Source organism: Balaenoptera ricei, chromosome 2 (assembly GCF_028023285.1).
Source record: "Balaenoptera ricei isolate mBalRic1 chromosome 2, mBalRic1.hap2, whole genome shotgun sequence".
In the NCBI taxonomy this organism is placed as follows: domain Eukaryota; kingdom Metazoa; phylum Chordata; class Mammalia; order Artiodactyla; family Balaenopteridae; genus Balaenoptera; species Balaenoptera ricei.
In genome coordinates, this window is record NC_082640.1 from 149,885,445 (window position 1) to 149,912,116 (window position 26,672).

A 26,672-nucleotide genomic window follows, 5' to 3' on the forward strand; every position below is an offset into this window, starting at 1 on the left:
ACATTCCACCCAAAAACAACAGAATACACATTTTTCTCAAGTGCGCATGGAACATTCTCCAGGATAGATCATATCTTGGGTCACAAATCAAGCCTTGGTAAATTTAAGAAAATTGAAATCGTATCAAGTATCTTTTCCGACCACAACGCTATGAGACTAGATATCAATTACAGGAAAAGATGTGTAAAAAATACAACCACATGGAGGCTACACAATATACTACTTAATAATGAAGTGATCACTGAAGAAATCAAAGGGGAAATCAAAAAATACCTAGAAACAAATGACAATGGAGATACGACGACCCAAAACCTATGGGACGCAGCAAAAGCAGTGCTAAGAGGGAAGTTTATAGCAATAAAAGCCTACCTCAAGAAACAGGAAACATCTCGAATAAACAACCTAACCTTGCACCTAAAGCAATTAGAGAAAGAAGAACAAAAAACCCCCAAAGCTAGCAGAAGGAAAGAAATCATAAAGATCAGGTCAGAAATAAATGAAAAAGAAATGAAGGAAACAATAGCAAAAATCAATAAAACTAAAAGCTGGTTCTTTGAGAAGATAAACAAAATTGATAAACCATTAGCCAGACTCATCAAGAGAAAAAGGGAGAAGACTCAAATCAATAGAATTAGAAATGAAAAAGGAGAAGTAACCACTGACACTGCAGAAATACAAAAGATCATGAGAGATTACTACAAGCAACTCTACGCCAATAAAATGGACAACCTGGAAGAAATGGACAGATTCTTAGAAATGCACAAACTGCCGAGACTGAACCAGGAAGAAATAGAACATATGAACAGACCAATCACAAGCACTGAAATTGAAACTGTGATTAAAAACCTTCCAACAAACAAAAGCCCAGGACCAGATGGCTTCACAGGTGAATTCTATCAAACATTTAGAGAAGAGCTAACACCTATCCTTCTCAAACTCTTCCAAAATATTGCAGAGGGAGGAACACTCCCAAACTCATTCTACGAGGCCACCATCACCCTGATACCAAAACCAGACAAAGATGGCACAAAGAAAGAAAACTACAGGCCAATATCACTGATGAACATAGATGCAAAAATCCTCAACAAAATACTAGCAAACAGAATCCAACAGCACATTAAAAGGATCATACACCATGATCAAGTGGGGTTTATCCCAGGAATGCAAGGATTCTTCAATATACGCAAATCAATCAATGTGATACACCATATTAACAAATTGAAGGAGAAAACCCATATGATCATCTCAATAGATGCAGAGAAAGCTTTCGACAAAATTCAACACCCATTTATGATAAAAGCCCTGCAGAAAGTAGGCATAGAGGGAACTTTCCTCAACATAATAACGGCCATATATGACAAACCCACAGCCAACATTGTCCTCAATGGTGAAAAACTGAAACCATTTCCACTAAGATCAGGAACAAGACAAGGTTGCCCACTCTCACCACTATTATTCAACATAGTTTTGGAAGTGTTAGCCACAGCAATCAGAGAAGAAAAAGAAATAAAAGGAATCCAAATCGGAAAAGAAGAAGTAAAGCTGTCACTGTTTGCAGATGACATGATACTATACATAGAGAATCCTAAAGATGCTACCAGAAAACTCCTAGAGCTAATCAGTGAATTTGGTAAAGTAGCAGGATACAAAATTAATGCACAGAAATCTCTTGCATTTCTATACACTAATGACGAAAAATCTGAAAGTGAAATTAAGAAAACACTCCCGTTTACCATTGCAACAAAAAGAATAAAATATCTAGGAATAAACCTACCTAAGGAGACAAAAGACCTGTATGCAGAAAATTATAAGACACTGATGAAAGAAATTAAAGATGATACAAATAGATGGAAAGATATACCATGTTCCTGGATTGGAAGAATCAACATTGTGAAAATGACTCTACTACCCAAAGCAATCTACAGATTCAATGCAATCCCTATCAAACTACCACTGGCATTTTTCACAGAACTAGAACAAAAAATTTCACAATTTGTATGGAAACACAAAAGACCCCGAATAGCCAAAGCAATCTTGAGAACGAAAAATGGAGCTGGGGGAATCAGGCTCCCTGACTTCAGACTATATTACAAAGCTACAATAATCAAGACAGTTTGGTACTGGCACAAAAACAGAAATATTGATCAATGGAACAGGATAGAAAGCCCAGAGATAAACCCACGCACATATGGTCACCTTATCTTTGATAAAGGAGGCAAGCATATACAGTGGAGAAAAGACAGCCTCTTCAATAAGTGGTGCTGGGAAAATTGGACAGATACATGTAAAAGTATGAAATTAGAACACTCCCTGACACCATGCACAAAAATAAACTCCAAATGGATTAAAGACCTAAGTGTAAGACCAGACACTATCAAACTCTTAGAGGAAAACATAGGCAGAACACTCTATGACATACATCACAGCAAGATTCTTTTTGACCCAGCTCCCAGAGAAATGGAAATAAGAACACAAATAAACAAATGGGACCTAATGAAACTTAAAAGCTTTTGCACAGCAAAGGAAACCATAAACAATACCAAAAGACAACCATCAGAATGGGCGAAAATATTGGCAAATGAAGCAACTGACAAAGGATTAATCTCCAAGATTTACAAGCAGCTCATGCAGCTCAATAACAAAAAAACGAACAACCCAATCCAAAAATGGGCAGAAGACCTAAATAGACATTTCTCCAAAGAAGATATACAGATGGCCTACAGACACATGAAAGAATGCTCAACATCATTAATCATTAGAGAAATGCAAATCAAAACTACAATGAGATATCATCTCACACCGGTCAGAATGGCCATCATCAAAAAATCTAGAAACAATAAATGCTGGAGAGGGTGTGGAGGAAAGGGAACTCTCTTGCACTGTTGGTGGGAATGTAAATTGATACAGCCACTATGGAGAACAGTATGGAGGTTCCTTAAAAAACTAAAAATAGAACTACCATACGATCCAGCAATCCCACTACTGGGCATATACCCTGAGAAAACCATAGTTCAAAAAGAGTCATGTACCAAAATGTTCATTGCAGCTCTATTTACAATAGCCAGGACATGGAAGCAACCTAAATGTCCATCGACAGATGAATGGATAAAGAAGATGTGGCACATATATACAATGGAATATTACTCAGCCATAAAAAGAAATGAAATGGAGGTATTTGTAATGAGGTGGATGGAGTTAGAGTCTGTCATACAGAGCGAAGTAAGTCAGAAAGAGAAAAACAAATACAGTATGCTAACACATATATACGGAATCTAAGGGAAAAAAAAAAGCCATGAAGAACCTAGTGGCAAGACGGGAATAAAGACAGAGACCTACTAGAGAATGGACTTGAGGATATGGGGAGGGGGTGGGGTGAGATGTGACAGGGTGAGAGAGTGTCATGGACATATATACACTACCAAATGTAAAATAGATAGCTAGTGGGAAGCAGCCGCATAGCACAGGGAGATCAGCTCGGTGCTTTGTGACCACCTAGAGGGGTGGGATGGGGAGGGTGGGAGGGAGGGAGATGCAAGAGGGAAGAGATATGGGAACATATTGTATATGTACAACTGATTAACTTTGTTATAAAGCAGAAGCTAACACACCATTGTAAGGCAATTATACTTCAATAAAGATGTTTAAAAAAAAAAAAAAAAGAAAGACCAATGTTTCCCAGAGGAAGTCATGCCAGTAAAAAAATCTTCACATTAAAGGAGCCCTAAGAGGTAATTCACGATACTGAAAGTGGAAGGATAAAAGAGTTGAAGTGGATTCAAACTTAAAAGGAGTATGACTGTTTGCTAAGAGATTTAAAAAGAAATGCTCTCTTCATATCATAAAATATATTACGAGAATGTAATTTTTCAAATGACTTGTGATAGCTTTTTACAAAGAAATGAAACACTTTCATCTCAATGTTTCTAATGTTATAGATCACTAAATACTCTAATGTACAAAATAAATATTAGTTTGACTATTATTTTCATTTCCCTGCACTTATAACCAACAGTAAGAGATTTTTTAATGCTTTGACAAACACTGTTAAAGGTCACAGAACAATCATAATTTTTCAATTGAGTATTAATATCCTATTACATGGTTTCAGCTTGCATGGTCTTTTTTACACTCCCATACTACAATGAAATGTGAAGACTCCGTATTACACATATACTGCATTGGCATTCTCACTATTTATGAGGATTTTTCTGAAATATGTACAAGTAGAGCCAATGGAGGGAAAATAAAGAAGAGAAATTGAAGGAGACATACGCTATTACTACGGCACATACAAAACATAGATTAAAGAGTGAATTTCCACATACCACAAACATTTCCTAACATTTTAAATTATCTATTTTTTCTAAGAGAAACTCACCAATAGTCTGAGAATTTACAAAACAGAACTCAGTCAAGCACTACAAGCCTATAAAACCCTATTCCTGATGCTTTCCCAATCATCAGTTGTGCATCTGGTTTCAGATACCTAGTTCTACTAGTTGCTATAATTGTCTAGACGATTTCTTCCACCAGGAAAAAATATGTGACTTGACTAAGTTTTTGAAGGCTCAAGTATATCTTTGTTACTGCTTTTCTTCGAGTTTTCAATAAATTAGCTTATTAGCCAGAGGTAAATCCAAGTGTGGCGGGGCCTGAAGCTTATACAATTTTAGGGACCCTTTTTAAGGAAAGGAATACAAAATTATAAAACAAAATTAGGTACAGAGGCTTGAAAGACATGCACTCAAGTAAAGGCCCCTGAAGGTTAAGATTCTTTATCCTCATGGGAAATCTGTTCCTGAATGTCTCAATCTAGAAAGTTTACAACATGAAAAGCATAGTTTGTTAGCAAGAGCCAGCAAAACTAGCAGGATTCAACCATGAAACCATATCACAACTAAAAATTACAGAGTAACCTGCTGTATTACAAAATAAATAAAATAAAAATAAATAAAATAAAATTCAAAAATTCAAAAAAAAAATTACAGAGTAATGACCCATCTTATGGTAACACTAACCTAAGCAACTAGAATTCTAAAAACTAAGAAAGTAGATGAGGCCAACCAAAGGTTATCCAATCTGTGGCCTGCATTTTCAATAAAATACTTTTCTCTTTTATAAAAAAGGAATTTTTAATTGTCATTATAATAGTAAAATAAGCAAGAGAATATCAGAATAGGATGACAGACTCTAACTCCATAATCCTATAGCCAGACTAACACATGACGCTTCAGAGGGCATTGAAAAGCCACTGTTCCTGTCAAAGCCTGAGTTTCAGCTCATGTGAGTTTTATGAAAATCTTCTGAGGGCATTATAATTAAATTAGAATTCCTCAGTTAAAGTGCACAAAGTCACCCTCCTTTCCTCCCCACAAATAAAACACTATTTAATACTGTTAATATTTTTTACAGACAAGTAAACTTTTTTATTGACTGTTATTTTTAACCTAAAGACACTAATAAAGAGAAAACATTAAAAATTCAAAAAAAAATAATAAGGGTAATTAAACTAAATAAATGTTTGTGGTCTTAAAGAGAAAGTATTTACTCCTATTACTAAATGTCAGAGTCTATAGTTCAGTAAACCAAAACACAATATTCATAATTGGCCAACAGAAAAACATAAAAAAGAAATCATCTATAATATAACAAGCAACTAGGATAAAAATGGTGAAAAATTAACTCGAACAGGATTTAAAATGTTACAACTCAAATTTAAAAAAAAGAAACTGTCTTAGAAATTGATGTAATAATACCATTTAAGAAGAAATACAACACAAGTCTGATTCAGCTAAAATGCTGAAGAGAAGGTGAAAACAAGCAATTTCTCAAATAAACTCTGAAAAATTCTATAACCCATTCTTTAGCCCTCCCAATGCTAAAATAGACTGTCCTAAGAAAATAGGATCATTTTAAGAAAAAAATCTCAGCTTATTATACTCTGAATAATTTTTCAAAAATAGGCTTTTATTTCTTACGCAGTTTCACTCATATTTTTATTTTAAGTTTTAAAACTACGTATTTCCAGAGACAGAACACATATTTGAAGTGGTAAAATGCAGCAGTTACATAACAAAAGATATTTCAAAATGACCTGAAAGAATGTCTGAAATGTATTATCCAACCTTCCAAAGTAAGTGTTCTGGAGATTAATTCAAACTTTGAAAGTGTTTCCACCCAAAGTTGTCCAAACCAAAATGACTAAATCAATGCTTCTGCATATTTTATGTGTATGGCACATTTGCTTACTTGCTTGGCATTTTTTATGTGTAAATGTTGAATTTCTTTACCGAGGTTTCCTGCAGCCTGATTGCAGATGGCTGAAGCTCAATGCAGTCTTTGAATGGTTAATGAAATTTGAAGGAAACCAAGATTTAGAAATGATAATCATCAGACTTTAGAAACGATATATCTATATAATAATCTTATACACTTTTTATGTCTCTTATTGAATATCCTCCAGGAATATATAATGGGAATACTAAAAAATTACAGAACTTCAAATTACTCTCTTAGATAGCCAAGCTCCCCTTCAGTAATAATAAATGACTTCTACAACTGCACTGTTATCTTATTGGAAGGAAAATAAAATTAGATGCACAGAAGCAATCTATCCCTGCTATAATATGGAGCAGCCACAATATAACAGAGGACCACTGCACTTAGAGGACCACTTAGAATCCGTAAGGTTCATGGCCAAGTTCTCTTCTCTGACTCTTAGTTCCCTCATCAGTAAAATGATGGTAATGTTAATATAACTCAGAGGGTGAGGATTAAAAGGATAATGCACATGAAGTTGCAAATTATAATGTGCTGTACAATGACTGAATTATTACTGGAATGCTTCTTATGGGTGGGGTTAGAAGCCCCTCCAGCCCAACCCTACTCCTTTGCTCCTCTACAATTCTAGGGCAAGGGTTGGGCCATACCTGCTAATGGGCAGGGTCCCTGTGTCTTAAAGGGATACACACATCATTTTGTGTGTCTTCTTCCTTTTTGAACCCATGACATTGAGGCATGAATTCACCCAGGGCCTGCTGCTGGATTATCTGGCCACTTACCTTGCCACACAACTAACTTGTGGGAAGATTTGATCTTGGGAGTAAGGGAGATTTCCTGAGGCCTGGCTTGGGCCATATCCAGCTTGCCTGAGCATTTGGCAGTATATCTTTCCTGTATATCCTACCCTAGGAAACTTCTAGGACTAGTTGGCTTTGGTTTATAGCAAGATTTACTTATTTTTGGATCCCTTGTTTTGCCATCAAAATCTCACAAACCAGCCTCATTATAATACCTGACAGTAAGTATGGCTATAATGTTGACAGACTTCCAAAGGAGAAAGGAATCTTACAAAGTGAAAAAATATATAATCTAATCGTGAGTGCTGCCAATCTATCTTAATCTGCTAATGGTCAACAATGTTCCTGGACTAACAAGCACACAAACATTCAGTCACCATGAGTAAAGGATAATATTATGTACAGGCTGTAGTTCACAGCCTAGCAAGTGCTTCCTCACAGAAGCCACACAGATTGACTTAATAATATGTGGTCTCCAGCTGAGATTCAGCCACAAAAGTAAAATCATCACAAAAGTTAATGGGAGGATGGGCTGAAACCTATAGTCAAAGGATGAGAAAATAAGAAGCCTAAGAGAGAGTGAGGAGAAGGATTTAGAAACAAACAAGAACAGCTTTCAAAATCTGAAAGAAGTAATTTTATAATAAATCAAAGCATTACATACTTTATACAGTGGATCATAATCAAAGGGCTTCACAACCCATTAATTTATGTGAGCTTAAAAGGATTTAGATAGAGTCATAAATGGTAGCTCCATGACACGTAATTAAAGGAAATGAGGAATAGAACTAGACATTTCTAACCTTTGCAGGGTGACATCACTGAGGCACCTCTGCCTTTCAACACTTTCGCTAATCGTGAAGCAGAGCCCTCAGCCAAATGGAACCAGACTGACTGACGTCCATCATGTGTAATGTTCTCTTGTTGACTGAGGTAACCCTGTGTTAATAAAACTACCTGTGAAAATACATCCAATAAAGTGTCTCTTAATATCTCTGCTTCATCGTCTAATTTGATAGCTTGGTTAAGAATTATTAATGGGCCTTCCAAAAAAAAAAAAAAGTATTTGAAAGCATCTATCTACTCCAATCTTCCCTACCTATCTATCTGATTGCTCTTCTCACCCCTTTATCTTAAAAAACAAAAATAAATAAATGAAAAATAAATTTAAAAAGAAGCAGAACAGGTTTTTAAAAGGTTCAGGTTAATCAAAGGCAAAATGCTAAAGTGGTTTCTACCTGACCTATGACAGTATGTCTCGACTGTCAGGGCTTTCTAAGGGTCCTGAGATAAGATCAGATGTTTTTAAATGCCATTCCCCCAAAACTTACATACAATCTCCTACAAACACGCAATACATTTTGTGTCCCTCAGTAAAGAGCAACAGTCCAAAAGCTTGGAAATGAAATTATTGGACAATAAAATGAACATTTGAACTTCCTAGGAATCCAGAAATTTCATTAAAATATTTTTTGAAATTTTAGCTAAAATAAAAATGAGACAGTACATGGCACACATCAGATTTTTTTTTTAGTAGAAATTTAGCTACTCTTATAAAATGCAAGGATATAGGAAAACCCTCCCTCATGGCTGCTGAGAGTAGAAACAGAGGGCCATTCTGGAGAGCAATCTGACAGCAGTTAATTTACAATTTCTGCATATATTCTACTATCCAGCAATCCTATTTCTGGGCATAGAGACAGGCAACTTCTCCCATGGGAACACAAGAAGATGTGTATGAGGATGTTTACCTCCAACTTGTTGGAGTAACAAAGTGTCAGAAGTTGGAGTTCAAGACTAGTAAAGTGGATAAAGAAAATGAAGGCTGTGAGGACCCTGGAACACTATGAAACAGTCAGACATGACGAAATAGATTATGATATAGCAACATTAAAAAAAATCAAAAACATAATGGTGAGTGAAAAGAGTAAGAAACTGTATATCTTATTGCATGGTATGAATTATGTAGGCCTTAAAAACAAACACACACAAAGCAACATCATTTCAAGAATACACATATTTATTAAACACATGGAAGATGGATTAGAAAGACATACAATGAACACACTAAAATGAATAACTATGGAAGATGAAGGGGAGTGGAATGAAGGGGAAAAGAAATGAAAGAAAAGAAGATGAAACAAAATAAAACAAATAAAATTAAATTAAAATAAAATAAATAGACTGTGCCCAGAGAGATCCAAATGATAATATTGGGACAAACTGAGGAGTGTTTAATTTGATTCTATGCACCTGGTCTAATGGGAGAAGGATTGGGAAAGACAAAGAAGGAAAAAGATAAGAAAACAGAATAAATATACAAATGTATAAATAAAGTATAATAATATATAATGTATAAATAATCTTAGCCTCTTGATATTGTAAAATTACAAATTAATATTTGTCATTTTCCATAAAACAACTCACATTTGAATATTTTAAAAATAGGACATGTAATCTTTATGCAGTTACCACTTTAATCCTATCAATTTTAATCCATCTAGTGCAAGCTGTATACAAAGATGACTCTTTTTCAGCACATAAAGTATTCATATTTTTTCCTCACAAAGTGATACTCACTGATTTGTAGTTTCTTATTCTGTTATGTTTGTCTAAAACTTGTCATTATTAAAATCAGTAAAATTCTTTGATTTGTTTACAAGGCTACCCTCAGTATCAAATTATTTATCTCCATATTCAACTGGAATTCAGTGATTCCAAAACTGTATAACATTAGCTTTAACACTGTATTTCTAAATGTGTATAAAATTTTCTTTCCTCCCTCTGTTTCCTTGTGCATCATATTCAAAGGCTTTTATAGACTTATACAGGAAATGGAAAACAACTATATGTAAAAAAAAATTGGAATCATGATGCAGATACTATTTTGAAATCTTTTTTGTTTGTTTATTTGGCTGGTTGGTTGATTTTTTTACTTAGTAACACATTGTTAGCTTCTTTCAGTGTCATTATTCTTCCAACATATGATGTAGGAAGTTAGGGCTTTGCCATAACATTTTTTAATAAATATACTACCAGACATTTTTATTATTTCCAGGTCTTCATTCTTCTAAAAAGTGCTTCAATGAAAGTAAAATGGGTGTAGTTTAATTTTAAAACGGAATGTAGAAGTTTGAAAGGGGCGTGCATTAAAATAAACTATGTCTATGTCTTAAGAAAACCTGATAGGATTCAAACACTTGCTCATATATCAGATGCTAGTCTTCATTGCTCTGCGAGAGCATTCAATTGCTTGCAAGTTTTAGATTAGCAGAACACAATGGGCATTTTGTGCAATCAAGTAATAATCGTTTGTGTTAAGAATACTGTTATGTTTAACTAGTGATTACCAGTGAGGAGAGGGAAGAGGGGAGGGGTAAGATAAGGGTAGGGGATTAAGAGGTACAAACTATGATTTATAAATAAGCTACAAGGATATATTGTACAGCACAAGAAATATAGCCAATATTTTAAAATAACTTTAAATGGAGTATAATTTATAAAATTTTTGAATCACTGTTATACACCTGAAATTAATATAATCTTGTAAATTAACTATGTCTGAAAAAAAAATTTTTAAAGAATATTGGTATGCGTAGAGAATGGACTTGACACAGGGAGGGGGAAGGGTAAGCTGCGACGAAGTGAGAGAGTAGCATTGACATATATACACTACCAAATGTAAAATAGGTAGCTAGTGGGAAGCAGCTGCATAGCACAGCGAGATCAGCTCCGTGCTTTGTGACCATCTAGAGGGGTGGGATGGGGGGGTGGGATAGGGAGAGTGGGAGGGAGACTCAAGAGGGAAGGGATATGGGGATATATGTATACATATAGCTGATTCATTTTGTTATAGAGCAAAAACTAACACAACATTGTAAAGCAATTATACTCCACTAAACATGTTTAAATAAAAAATAAAAGAATACTGGTATTTTGAAAATACTATCTCTAACAAAAGTGAAGAAGAATTGGGAGGAGATTTGCATACTTCTTCCCACAGTGAAAAAGTGTAACATAATCCAAAACTCTCTGCTTTCTTACCCGCCTCAAATACCATAACACTTGCGATGAAATACAATAAATAAAAGCATGTTATACAGAAGCCTGTGAGACCTAGGTTAGGGTTTATTGCAAAACAAGCCAACCAATTCAACAATACTGACACAAAACACTGAGCTGTGTCCTGTAGTGCATACAAAAGTGAACAAGATGGAATCCTTACCTTCAAGGCATGTATAATCTGGCACTGGTGGTAGGAGGGAAAGCAATGCTTTAAGCGGAGAGAGTATACAGTTACAACATGCCAGCATTTTTTAATGAACTTTTTATAGGAAAAATTGCACATGCCAAAGAAAACAGGCTGGGGTATAGGGGCAGATACATGGGAAGCAAGAAGAGATGTGAGCGTGACTTTACAATATATCCAGATATGAAGAGTAATACATCTCAAAAATGACAACAAAAGCAATAGCGATGAAAACCCCAGGGATAAGAAAAACTAGTTTAAGGCCATATGATGGTGCCAAATGATGAACTATAGGGAGTCAAAGGAGGAAAAGTCATGAGCACCTTCAGGTAGAAGATGGCAACTTGAAACAAGCCCGGCATGATGATGATGGGAGGTCAGGAAATAGTATGGGAGCATCTATATTTCCTGGAATTCTCTATAGAACCTGTTCCACAGGTTAGGTCTACCATAAAACTAACCTTTTCCTAACCTAAACCCTGCTGAGACATAAGGGAGCAGCAATGCTCAATACAAACCCTGGCCTCCCAGAATTTAGAACACACACCTCAGTGACAGTGCTAGGCCAAGAGCTAATATCCCTCCAGCAGATAAAAAGGCACAAGAGACATCAGGGCTACCAAAGAGAGTTTCTCAACGAGGGGCCACAGTTTTTCATCATTCCCACCTACCAATTTCAGGCCTGGAAGTGAAGGCTGAATATGAGAATGACTTTAGTAGAGAGAAAATGAGGATTGCTGGGAGAGGATAAGTGAAGAAAGAGGATGTTTGAAAACATAATTTCTCAACGCTGGCTAAGCATCGGGATCATCAGAGCTGCTGGTTAAAAGCACTGATTCCTGCCCCCACCGACCCACCTGGGGTGATTCTGATTCAATAGGTTTAAGGTGAGGTCTGAGAATCTGTGTCTTGCAAAACCTCTCTAAGTGATTCCCATGTATAGTGAGGTTTAGACTCCATATGAAATCCCTACCGTCCATGAAGATGTAGAATATATATATTTGTATATGCATATAATGTTTCGCAGCATAAATGGGTAGAAAAAAAGATAAATAAATCACTGTTTCCCTGGGCAAATCCCTTAACCTAACTCTAACTCAGTTTTTCCTCTGAAAAATAACAAATATGAAGTAGAAAATAATTCAGACCCCTTGCAGTTCTAAAATAACATGATTTTGGTACTTAGTTAAGTGTGAGCTTTAAAGAAAAATTAACTCAAGGAAAAAACATCCCATCTGGCCTTACTGAAATATTGTGAAAAGTTTTCGGTTCTAAATTGGTTCCTTATATAGAGTTTCCTTTTCTTTTTTATGATCTTTTTTGGTAATACTCTCTTTAAGCTCACAGATATGGAATATTTTAAAAGAATTGTTATAAATAATATAAATGCCAGATTCTGTTTTACATAAGTCAAACAAAATAGCAGTGGTACAATGTACCAACATAACAAAGTACGTGTGATTTACACAGGATGAAAGAACTTTATTTTGATTTTTTTTAATGTTCAAAAACCATGTCCTACTTGGTTGGGGGTTGTTGCCTCTACTTTGTTCAATACAGTTTTAGCAACTCAAGAAGTGCTGATGACATCAATGGTCCTCTGATATAGGATGTTCCTTTGATCACTTGGCACCTAGAATAGTTGTGGCCCATAGAGGATGATCAAAAAATATTTATTGAATGAATTAATAAATTCACAGCTATGCAAAAATATTTCTCTTTGCCAAAGTTCTCACCAGTGGCTCTTAAACTATGTATTTCTATTGACAGTTTAGTCTCCTTAACATTCTAATATAATTTTTACCCTCTAGTTTTCATGTGAATCAATAGGTTCTGGTACCAATTCCAATCTGTGGGTGGGGGTGTGGTGGAGAGTTTCCCTATACCAACAACAAGCAATTCTAGGGACACCAGCTGGGTGTCCTATGATTCAACTCAATTCTGACACTACCTACCTGCAGATAGCATCAGATTCCACAGGTTAAACATTGAGGGTTCAGTCCTACAAGACTACCCTCCACCAGACTTCAGGCATCAGTCACAAGCCTAGGTCGTTGCCTGTGCTTCTGACCCACCTAATACAGATTGGAGGTTCCCATGACACCCTTCTTAAACTTCAGCACCAGGTACAAGCAGAGGTTGTTATGTGTACTTTTGACAAACAGCTATATATCAGAGGTTCCCATGACCTCTTCCTTTGGTTTGAATAATTTGCTAGAGAGACTCACAGAGCTCAGAGAAACATTTTGCTTACCAGATTACTGGTTTATTATAAAAGGATATAACTCAGAAACAGGCAGATGGAAGAGATGCACAGGACAAGATATGGGGCTTCCATGCCCTCACCAGACATACCACTCTCGGCACTTCCACATGTTGCCCAAACTGGAAGGCCTCAGAAACTGTCCTCTGAGTTTTTATGGAGGCTTCATAACGCAGTCATAATTGATTAAATCATTGCCATTGGTATTGATTCAACCTCCAGCCCCTCTCCAGGAGACTGGGGAGAGGGCATGGTACTAATCACATGGTTGGCTCCTCTGGCAGCCAACCCTGTCTTTAGGTTATCTAGGGCTTTCCAAAAGTCACCTCATTAACATATAACAAGAAATTCCAAGAGTTTTGGGAGCTCTGTACAAAGAACTGGGTGCAAGACCAAATCACAGCGAGTCTAAGTAAGTTTAAGCTTTTTAACCACATTCAACATTTAGTTAAACTTTAGAAAACATTCCTGAGCTGTTGTTACCTACCTGCAAGTGCTACTTTTCTGCATGACGTCAGCTCGATGATACCCAGAGAGTTTGCAAAAACCGTCATTACTATAAACTACAGGCCAATCCACAATCTGGGCATTTCCCAGTAAGAAACTCGATTCTAAAGGAGAAAGAAGAAAAGGGAAGTTTTTTAGCTGCATTTAACAATGTACTTCTTTCAAGTAATTAAAAAGACAAATTCATAAAAATAAACAAATATAACTATGGTTTCTTATGGTACAAATAATAAAACGTATCCTTGAAATTGGCATTATTAGTTTAGCATGATCAGCAAGTGAGATCCGCAATGAGTACAAGATTTGCATATAAACTAAAAACTCCATTGAAAAGAAGCCAGTTTACAATACTCTTTGCATTCAAGTAAACACTACACTATGAAAACAAAGCATGGTTAATATTAAATAAATGTTAATGACTATAATAATCACAGCTAAAAACAGTTTAATTTATTAAGACTAAGGGCTACAGTCACTTCTCTACAAACTGAGAATATTAAACTTAATAACAGAGACAAATTTGGATGATTCCTCCAAAAATTGTATTAATGTAATTTTGACATGATGGGACAAATTCTTTGTCCATCAGTTTGATCTAGAGAAGTCTAATTTAAAATTAAATTTTTAAATAAAGTCCCTTTTTAAAATAAAATTATTCAAAGACATTATTTTCAACCACATGCTACACAGAATTTGGAAACTACCATTATTCTAAATAAAAGAAACATCTCTGGTCTGTTTTGCATGGAGAAGTGGTTTTGCTTTAGGTATAAAAATTAATACAAAGAATAATATCTTTTGGCATATACGTTGATTGAAAATCCAGCAGTTTTAGACAGTAACTTTAGCAGTTTTGTAGGTCAAATGATAAATATGTTAAAATCAAAATTAAAACAATATTAAAATATAAAACAAAAAATTATTTTTAAAATAAATATCAATATTTTACAAGTAGATTTTTAAGGGAATACTATACTTCAAAATATCTACCTAAAAAATCTTCTTTAAACTCATATTGAGTGGTGTACTGAAGAGAAATTAACTTATGAGTAGATGACTTGAAGTTTAAATTCTGACTCACAGTTGGTCTTCATATAAATAACAATGCAATTCACTGACTAAGTAGCTGCTAAGTACAAGGCACTACTCTGAATCAGACAATGGGATAAAATAAAGATCAATAAACCATGCCCTTTACTCTCAAACAACTTACATATTAAGAAAAACATATATGTAACCAATTACAATTCACCAGAACAGATGCCGAATCAAGAAGCATGGGCCAACATATGGGGAAAAAATCTGTTTCAAGGCACTAAAATACAATCAAAAGTGGATAGAAACTGGAAAAGACAAACCCTTGAAAAAAGGAAGACACATTAGGTGAGATATTCATTTAACTGTCCATTCCCTTGAGAGCACTTCTCAGTTTGTACAGTTCGTGGGTGATAGCTCAAACAGAAAAGTCTTATGGGGCTAAAATGTCAAAGGTCATAATATGGGACCGCCAAAGCAGCTTGAAGTTAAGGTGGAGTTCCTTTAACATATGGAGCCATAAACCTGTATATAAATCCACCTCAAATCCTTCTCTGTGACCTAAACTTCATGCACAGGATGAGACTACAAGGAACCCATCTTGTCTTGCAATGACTAGAAGGCTAAAGAGGTAGGCAGAAACTTCATCAGCTTCCCAAAGCTATAGGACAAATTTTGGAGTTCGAGTCCTATCAAGTTAGAGAAGCTTGGTAAATACCTTGAGCTTTCCATTAATTCCACAGAAGGCCTTACTTCAGGAATAAAAATCAAGTCTCAGGATAAAGGGTTATGACCTGAGACTAAGATCAAAAATGTAGAAAATAGACTCATACTAAAAAAATAAAAATAAAAAAAGCTAAAATCATAATTAAGGTGACACACCAGTAATTTAACCACCTGCCAAAATAAAATGAAATCCTCTTCAAAGGAAAATAATGAAGTTCAAAATCTCTGCATTGTATCAATACAATGTCCATATACAATTAAAAATTATTAAGCATGCAAAGAAACAGGAAACTGTAACAATAATCCAGAGAAAAAATAGGCAATAGGTTGAGATGGGAACATAGAAATAAACAATACAATCTCTGAAATAAAAAACTGAATAGATTTAACAATATATTGGATGCTAAAAAAGAAAGGACAGTTTAAAAACATATCAATGCAAATTATTGCAAACTGAAGCAAAAAGAGAAAATAAATGAAAAGATATTCTGGGAGGACAATATCGAGCAACCTAATATATATGTAGCTGAGTCTGGGGAAAAAAACAGAATAGGACACAGATGTTACTTAGATAAAGAATGACTAAAATTTTTCAAGTAGCATGAAAAATAGCAACACAGAGATCTTAGCTCAGTAAACCTTAAGCAAGATAAACCAAAGAAAGCAACAGTAGGAAGATGACAGTAAAATTGCTAATAAAAAATAAGGGAAAACAATTTTAAACATAAAAAAAAAAACATACATTATTTATATGTGTTATATGTTGGGGAGGTGTAATAACTACAGCATACAAAGTATGAAAAACAAAGGAGGCCAGAAATCAATGGAATGACATCTTTAAAATACTGAGAGAAAAATATTTATCAACCTAGATTTTTATAGAGAGCAAAGATATCCTTCAAAATTGAAGGTCAAATAAAGACATACTAAGAAACAAAAGCTGGGAGAAACCATTGCCAGCAGAATCACAATAAAACAAATGTAACAGGTATTTTAGCTGAGAAAATAATTATAGTAACAATAATAATAACAATAACCCCCACAAAAAACATCAAGAAGGGAAAAACAAACAACAGATAGGACAAATAGAAAATAAACCACAGGATGGTAGCCCTAAATCCAACTATATCAAGCATTACATTAAATGTAAATGGAATAAACACACTAATTTTAAGACAGAAATTTTCAGACTGGATTTTTTAAAAAAAGAATAGAAACTGATAGTCTAGTATTTTAAGAGAGCCATTTAAAGTATAAAGAGATAGATCAGGACTTCCCTGGTGGTCCAGTGGTTAAGACTTCACCTTTCAATGCAGGGGGTGTGGGTTCAATCCCCGGTCAGGGAGCTAAAATCCCACATGCCTCGGGGCCAAAAAAACCAAAACATAAAACAGAAGCAATATTGTAACAAGTTCAATAAAGACTTTAAAAATTTTTAAATTTGAAAATTGAAAGTGAAAGTGTGGGGGAAAATACACTACTCAAACACTAAGCATAAGAAAGTAAGTCTGCCCATGATAATACAAAATAAAGTAGCTGAAGACAAGGGATAATAGAAATAAAGAGGAGCATTTAATAATAATAAAGGAGTCAATTCATTAAGAAGACACAGCATTCTCAAATGCATATGAAAGTAATGAAAGAGCTTCAAAATGCATGAAGAAAAAAAATGACATAACTAGGATAGACAATTTCACAATAATAATGGGAGATTTTAACCTTCTGCCTTAACTAGCAGAACAACCAGATGAAGAACTGACTGAGGATACAGAATATTTGAACACCAACACTATCAACTAACTCAAACTAACTGACATTTATAGAACACCCCACACTACACTACAGAATACACATTCTTTTTCAGTGCGTGTGGAAATTCCACCAAGATGTAACTGACTCTGAGCCACAAAAATTGTCAATAAATTCCAAAATATTGAAATTACATAAAGTATATTTTCTGACTTCAAAGTAATTAAATCAGAAATCATTTTTTTTAATTATCTAGAAAAATCTACAGTATTTGGATGTTACCCAATTCATTTCTAAACCACTGGGTCAAAGAAGAAATCAACAGAAATATAGAAGATATTTTAAACTGGATGATAGTAAGTTTGTTGTATACATTTAAAGCAGTGCTTAGAGAGAAATTTCTCATTTTAAAGGTTTATTTTTAATGAAAAGTTTAAAATCAATAATCTAAACTCTTTTATGAAGAAACTAGAAAAATAATAGCTATTAAATCCAAATTAAATAGAAGGAAGTAAATAAAGGTCAGAATGTAGATCAGTGAAATAGAAAACATTCAAAGAGTGAACTTCAAGAAAACACAAGTTACCATCATCAAGAATGAAAGAGGAGACATCACTGGATATAGTACACACAGCAAATGGTACAGTGCAAACAATATTTTGCCAATGAATTATAAAACTATGATGAAATGAATTAAATTTCTGAAAAAAAACTTGTAAAAACAGGCACAAAAAGAAATAGAAAATTTGAATAGCTTAATATATTTTAATGAAAACTAAAGCCATCTGGATGGCTATGGGCTCAGGGAATTCTTTCAAATATTTAAGTAAGACATAGTACAAATATTACACAAACTCTCGGAAAATAGGTGAGGAAACATTTCTTAACTTGTTTTATGAGGTTAGCATTATTATGATACCAAAATCTGACAAGGGCTGTTAAAGAAAGAATTACTGACCAATAGATTTTATGAATGTAGTTGCAAAAATCCAGAAGAAAATATTGGCAAATAGAATCCGGCAATATATAAAAATGAAAATAGATCATAACCAAGTAGGGTTTCTCTCATGAACATAAGGTTGATTTATCATTATGAAATCAATCAATGCAATCCATCAACAGAATAAAAGAAAAAGCCGTATGATTATATATCAATAGATACAGAAAAAAGCATTTGACAAAATTCATACTCACTCATGGTTAAAATGTCTGAGCAAACTAAGAATAAAAGAAAAGTTCCTCAAACTGATAGAGGATACCTGCTAAAAAATCCATAGCTAACATCATTTTTAAAGCTAGAATACTAAATATTTTCCCCCTAAGATTAGGAAAAAGTCAATGATATATACTCTCAACCCTTACACTCAACATTTCATTGGAGGTCCATCTAAGAAAATAAAGGGAAAAAAAAGAAAAAGAGAGAAACAAACCAAAAAAATACAGAAGGTATAAATGTTTAAAAGGTAAATGTAACTTTTTTTCTATTTGCAGATGACATGATTGTTTATGTAGAAAATCCTAAGGAATATTCAAAAGGATATCTAAAATTTTTGAGTGAATTAAGCAAGGTTACAAGACATAAAGTCAATATAAAATCTATTTTGTTTCTATTAACTAGCGTTAAAGAATTGGAAAATGAAAAGCAATTTCACTTAGAATGATACCAAAAAGTATAAAATACTTAGAAATAAATTTAACAAAATACATGTAGGACCTCTAGAGTGAAAACTAAAAAAGCTGCTTACAAATGGTTTCTAAACAAATGGAGAGCTATGCCATGTGAATGAATTGAAAGACTGGATATTTTAAGACTTCAATTCTCTACAAATCAGTCTATAGATTTAATACAATCCCAATGAAAATATCAACAGGCTTTTTTGAAGTAATTGACAAAATAATTATAAAATGTTTGTGAAAATACAAATTACCTAAAATAACCCAAAATAAAATCTGAAAAAGAAGAACCAAGTTGGAGAAACATACAATTATAGTAATTAATATAGTATGAGATTGGAGTGAGGACAAATAGATCAATGAAACAGTTTAAAGAGTTCAGAAATAGACCCTTACATAAATGGTCAACTGATTTTTTGCAAAGATGCCAAGGCAGTTTCATTAATAAAGACAACTTCAATGAACTGTGCTAAAATGACTGGCTATCCATACAAGCAAAAATTGAACCATGACCCTTACTTCACACCACACACACGAAAATAATTTAAAACAGGTCATAGACTTAAACACAAAAGTGAAAACTAAAAAGAAAACAGAAGGAAATCTTTGCAACTTTGAGGAAGACAAAAATTTTTAAGACTCATACGGTAATCACCATAAAAGAAAGTATTGATAAATAAATTAGACATTATCAAAATTAAAATCAACTGTTCATTCAAGGACACTGTCAAGAAAATGAAAAGAGAATCCACAGACTGAGAGAAAATATTCACAGTGCAGATACCTGAGAAAGAAATCCTATCCAAAATAGGCCCAAAAAATCCTACCAAAGGGCAAATGACCCAATTAACAAAATGGGCAAATGACTTGAACAGACATTTCACAAAAGAAGATGTACAATAGCCAATAAGCACAAGAATAAGACGCTCACCATCATCATGCATTAGGGAAATACAAACTAAAAGCACAATGATCTATCACTGCTTAACCACTAGAGTGGTTATAAAGGCTAATAATACAAAAATGTTGATGAAAATATGGAACAACTGAAATTCTTTATAAAATGCTAATGAGAATATAAAATGGTAGGATCACTTTGGAAAACAGTTTCATGAAAAGTTAAATATTCAACTATGACCCAGAAATTTCACTTCTAGGCATTTACTCAAGTGAAATGAAAAGATATGTTAACAAAAAGACTTGTAGAAAAATGTTCACATCAGATTTATTCACAGTAGCCAAAAATTGAAAACAATGCAAATGTCCATCAACAAGAGAATGGATTAAAAATTGTGGCATATTCATACAAGACATACTACTCAGCTCTAAAATGGAACAAATTACTGATAGATTGTAGCAACACAAATTAGTCTAAAAAACATTGATGATTTAAAGAAGTCAGAAACTATAATTTCATTCATATGAAGTTTAAATATAGGCAAGGTCAATCTATGGTGACAGAGATCAGAACAATGATTTCTGAGGGGGATGGGACAGTAGAGGGACTGATGGTAGAGGGACTGATGAACTTTCTGGAGAAGGTCATTGTTTTCTATCTTTATAGAGATATAAACTACAGAGGTATATACATTTGCCAAAACTAATTGAACTATATACAAGATCTGTATGTTTTACTTCATATAAAGTATACCTCAAACCTAAAAGAAAATACAAGAAGGACAAAGGGCTGGAGAATCACAAGTTTTAGGAAACCAGTGGCATTTGAGCTGAGCCCTAGCTATAAGAATGGTAATATTACGCTTCCTTGGTACATACAGTGATTAGAGTAGAGATTAAAATGAGCTTATTCCTGCAAAAATGCTTCATAAAATATAAATTCTTCTATAAATATATATTTTCATTTATATATAGCATCAATTATAAATATTTGTAATACGATCATCAAAAATTAACTTCTTCCCCTTCTTAGCCCAGGCCAGGTCCTAGTCAGTTTAACCTCTCTAATACATATGTTCCTCACTTCATGACTAGGTAGCTGTGGCAGTGCATATAGCTTGCTACATGGTCTCCCTGATTTTCAGACTAACATTCATTTGTCCCCCTCAAGCCCTGCCTCCATCCTACCACTCTTCATCCAGGTCAAGTCTCCCAACTGCTTACAGCACTGAATCCTCTCCCAGACTCACAAAGTCCTCTGAAATCCAACCTCATCCTCTCTGCCTGTGCAACATATTTCTCATTACTCCTAAAGTCCATACTATCGCAGTTAGGTCAGTTTTCTCATTACATTCCCAAAAGATTCTCACTCATGATGCCTACTATCCACTTGAAATACTTTTTCTTCATCCCTTTGCCTATCAAAACTTTTAAGAACCAGTTCAACTCTCCCTTCTCTATGACACATTCGGTGGTTACCACTGAATCCACATCCTCTGGCTACCATCATATCTGTCTGTGTCCAACCCTTCACAGGACAAACTCATCATAAAAGTTGTCTATTCTCATTGGCTCTGTCTTCTCAGCCCCTATTCACTCAACTCACTCCTATCTGGCTTATGTCCTCACCGCTCAAAGTCAACCTAGGTAACCAGTAATCTCTCCATGTCATCAAATCCAAAGGACACTTTTTACCCTTTCCACTTAATAATTCAGAAGCATTGGTAACCACTCCCTCCTTAAAAATGTCTCAATCCTTAGCTTACATAGAACAACATTTCCCTGATTCTCTGGACACTCCTCCATTTCCTTTGCAGACTCAACACTCTTTATCCAGTGAGTATATTATGTCCATTCCTCTTCTGCTTTCACCTATCTCCATAGATTCAGTAACTCTATCTCGAAACCAGACCTCTTCTATAAACTGTAGATCTTTATATCCAGGTTCACCTCTCCTCACAGATAGCTTAAATTTACCTCAGTAGAACATGTCCATGACCTGTCATTTCCCCAAATCAGATGTTTTCCCAGTGTTTCCTATCTTAGAAAATGAGATCACCATCCATGCAGAAATCTGGGAGCCATCTTTCAACATCCTTCTGATTACCCCTATAGCTTATTACCAAATCTTATTAATTTTATCTCCTAGTACCCTTTCAAATCTCTCCATTTCTCTAGATCCTCATCATCATCTCCCAACTCCAAGCTTCCATCATCCCTCCCCTAGACCATGCCAAGAGCTACATAATCGGTTTACTCAGACCCTCTCAATAAAGGAATCATTGAGTGATTCCTTCAATAGATTATCCACACTGAAGCCAGGCAGGTCTTTTCAAAATTCAATCTGGATCATATCCCTCCCTGCTTTAACATCTGTCAATAGCTTGGCTGGGCTCTCAGAACTCTCCCAACTTTGCATGGCCTATAATGACCTCAGAGTCTGTCAAACCTCAACTCTCACCATTCTGCACCTTGCGCTGAGTATGATAGCCACACTAATGTTTTCTTTTTTCTTGTAAGTTTCAAGTCCTCTCCCACCATAGGAGGACCTTTTTTTTTTTTTTTTTTAACCTCTTTATTGAAGTATAATTGCTTTACAACGGTGTGTTAGTTTCTGCTTTATAACAAAGTGAATCAGTTATACATATACATATGTTCCCATATCTCTTCCCTCTTGAGTCTCCCTCCCTCCCACCCTCCCTATCCCACCCTTCTAGGTGGTCACAAAGCACCGAGCTGATCTCCCTGTGCTATGCGGCTACTTCCCACTAGCTATCTATTTTACAACACTCTTGCACTGTTGGTGGGAATGTAAATTGATACAGCCACTATGGAGAACAGTATGGAGGTTCCTTAAAAAACTAAAAATAGAACTACCATACTACCCAGCAATCCCACTACTGGGCATATACCCTGAGAAAACCATAATTCAAAAAGAGTCATGTACCACAATGTTCACTGCAGCTCTATTTACAATAGCCAGGACATGGAAGCAACCTAAGTGTCCATCATTGGATGAATGGATAAAGAAGATGTGGCACATATATACAATGGAATATTACTCACCCTTAAAAAGAAACGAAATTGAGTTATTTGTAGTGAGGAGGACCTTTTAACTTGACATTCTCTCTGCCTGAACATCATTGCTTTCCCTCCACATTTGGTTGACACCTACATTTATTTAGATCTTAACTCAATCGTCATGACCCTAGTGAATCTTTCCCTGACCTTCTGACCAGGTCATCCCTAATAATTTTAGACATGATGTACCTTTCACTCACAGCCCTTATCAAAGTTGCAATTTTATACCTATTTGTGTCATGAAATGATTAATGCATATCTGCCTGTTGAGCTGTAAGTTTTATTTGATCTTCCAATACCTAACACAGTGCCTGGCATCTAATATATGCTTGCTAATTGTCTGACTATATCAATAAACAAATGCATTCATAGATTCTTACAGGGATCTCTCTTTATATAATTGATATCATGAAATTTAGTATGAAGTGCCTCTCTAAATACCTCATATATGCTTTCATATATGCAATTTTTTGTCTTCTCAAATGGATGATATGGTCCTCAGAACTATAAAGTTTATGCCTACTATACATACAATAGTAACAATACAGTAATTACTTATTAATTAAAGGAACTGTCAGTATCCCAGGAAAGAGAATCCCACAGTTCTAAAACAGAAGCACCATAAACATTAAAGTGTCTACTGCAGGAGGCCTTCTTTCCCCAGAAACTATCCAAATTGGTGTTTTTCAAACTTTCTTTAATTGAAGCACATAGTAAGAAACAAATTTTACATAGTGACTCAATGTGTGTTTACACACATGCACACATGTACACACAACTGAAAAAATTTCTCAGATAACACTCTTACTACATGAGATGTACTCTATTTCTGTTCTATTTCAATTTTTTAGTGCGCCAGTCAAGACCCATTAAATGGATCTACACCCTATGGAGGGTTGTATCTCATGGTTTTAAAAACTTGCTTTAAACTATCCCCAAAGGCCTTGCAGACCACCCTCTCTCATAAACAGACTTGTTTTCTAGACATTTTTTAGGATTTAGATCAGAAGCTCTAACTGTTCCTAGTTAATTCTATCAAAAATGTAACCCTACCCCAACGTACCATTTTCAATAGCTCTACAATGGGAAAATTAAGACTCCAGCTCAGAAGGGCCCTGCTCTCACTATCCATTTGCTGTTGATATATTATTTCATTTACATCCTAGTAATTCTGTGTAATAACAAAATTAATAACAAAAGCAACCAGGAGCAGAGCCCTTACTCTCTGCCAGGCATTGGGCCAGATGTCTACATGCAACTCCATCCCACAGTGAGTTGGAGACTCACCAAGCCCCAAGTGCCCCAGGAGGTCAGAAGCAGGAACTAGCACCCAGGTTCCTTAAATTCTAATTCTTGACTGAGACATTTGAAACTTCAAACCTTTTCTAGGGGAAACTGTGCCTCATTTTTTGCTTTAGACAGAAAAGTAGAAGACTAGGAATGAAAGGTAAGTCCTAAAACAATTCACGGCAGAGAGGAATAACTCTCATATTAGCATGAAGGCGGAGTGGTTTAGGAAAAAGAACTTAGAAGTTGGAATCAAAAGTGAGTTGTTGAAAATGTATGGACACCAAGGAGGGAAAGTAGGGGTGGGGGGGTGGGATGAATTGGGAGATTGGGATGGACATATATACACTAATTTGTATAAAATAGATAACTAATAAGAACCTGCTGTATAAAATAAAAATTAAATTTAAAAAAAGTGAGTTGTTGAGATGTTGCCTATCTTCTATCTTATTTTTTTAAATATATGCTTGATTTTAACCAATAACATAGAATATGGACAATTCAGATAATTGCTAGGTACGCTCTAGAGTATTTGTTTGCATATTCAATTCAACCTAGCAACTCAAAGTTTTTTTAAAGTTTTAAAAAATAGTCGAGGAAATATGCTCTCCATTTATCTTTATTCTTCAAGTTTGATTCCATTAATTTAGACCAACACAGAGTAAAGTAACTGGACTGTGTGCTCACTAGCCCTTACCTCAAGGTCTTAATAATTATGCATTAGCAATATGTGCTCTGGGTTTAGGAAGACAAGCATAAGAACTGCTTCTATCATTTCTGAATGTTTTATAAAACCATAATTGAGAAAATCAACCACAGTGCTAGGTCCTTCATATAACTAGTCATCAACTGGTAAACAGTCATAACAATCAAATTATCATTAAAATCCTTTCCCCAAATTTTCCGCCAGCATTTGGATCCTGTCTCAATACTACCAAGGGAGCTACTGTGAAAAACCTGGGGAGTTTTAATTAGGTTATTGGCTTCCTCATAATGATACCTACCACTCTGGGCAGTTTATGGAGATTAGAATAATGTAGGAAAAATCTTTATAAACTACCCATTGGAGTAAAAATTCTTTATAAACTATAAACTGTTATTGTTTATTATATATAAGATTCTTTTACAACTGTATTATATACCCAGAGAGAGCTTTCTGTGTGTGAGCTCTGTGTGTGTGTGTATAAACAAAGAACCTAGAAAAAATAAATTTTTAAATGTTGACCCTGCAAACCAAAACCTATAAAATTATACTGAGAGCTAAACTACAAAATAAAATATTAGGAGGAAGGGGGAGAGAAAGAAGAAGGGGAGACAGATTTTTTTAATGTCAAGAGCTAAATTAGAGGGAAGTTGCTCAGTATTAAGTTGTCCAGGAGCTTCTTTCGGAAACTTGTCTGTTAGTTGAAATGCAATATGTGTATGTGATATATTCACACAACTGTTCCATTTCCCTATAGTCATGAAAATTGTTGTTTTGGTGAATGTAAAACCTGATATTATTAACAAATATTAAGAACAAGATAGCAGAGTAATTAAAATTGCTTCCCAGAAAATTTTAATTCCCTTTGGCTTTAAAACATGGCAGGGAAAAGCAAACTGCTTACTGAAGGATAACTTCTTTACAAAGGAAATAGTTGCAAATCTAGAAAGCAAGATCAGCTCAGAAGTTTTGGAAACATAAAGTCATTAAAGAAATTGCCCAGAATTCTTAGTAACCATCATCATCCTCATTGTTATGAACTGAATGCATGTGTCCTCCCAAAATTGATATGTTGAAACTCTACGCCTCGTGTGATGGTATTAGGAGGTGGGACCTTTGAGATTTGATTAGGATTCAATGAGGTCGTATGGATGGAGATCCACATGATTGCGATTAGGGCCCTTATAATAATGATGAGAGCACGTGCTTCCTCTGCTGGGCTTCCCATCATATGAGGAGAATACAATGAGAAGCCAGCAGTCTGCAATCAGGAAGAAGGTTCTCACCAGAACCTGACCATGCTGGCACCCTGATCTTGAACTTGCAGGCTCCAGAACTGTAAGAAATAAATTTCTGTTGGTTATAAGCCACCCAATTTATGGTATTTTGTAATAGCAGCACAAATACACTGACATTCATCAA

The 26,672-nt window shown here is 34.8% G+C and overlaps 1 protein-coding gene across 1 annotated transcript in view; it reads right to left on the reverse strand.

The window, feature by feature from the left end:
- Positions 1 to 26,672, reverse strand: part of KCNH5 (potassium voltage-gated channel subfamily H member 5) — a 329,564-nt gene that overhangs the window by 287,607 nt on the left and 15,285 nt on the right. The window contains exon 2 of the mRNA XM_059915741.1: positions 14,079 to 14,202. Within this exon, the coding sequence (XP_059771724.1) occupies positions 14,079 to 14,202 (124 nt within the window). The remainder of the gene's footprint in view (positions 1 to 14,078; positions 14,203 to 26,672) is intronic.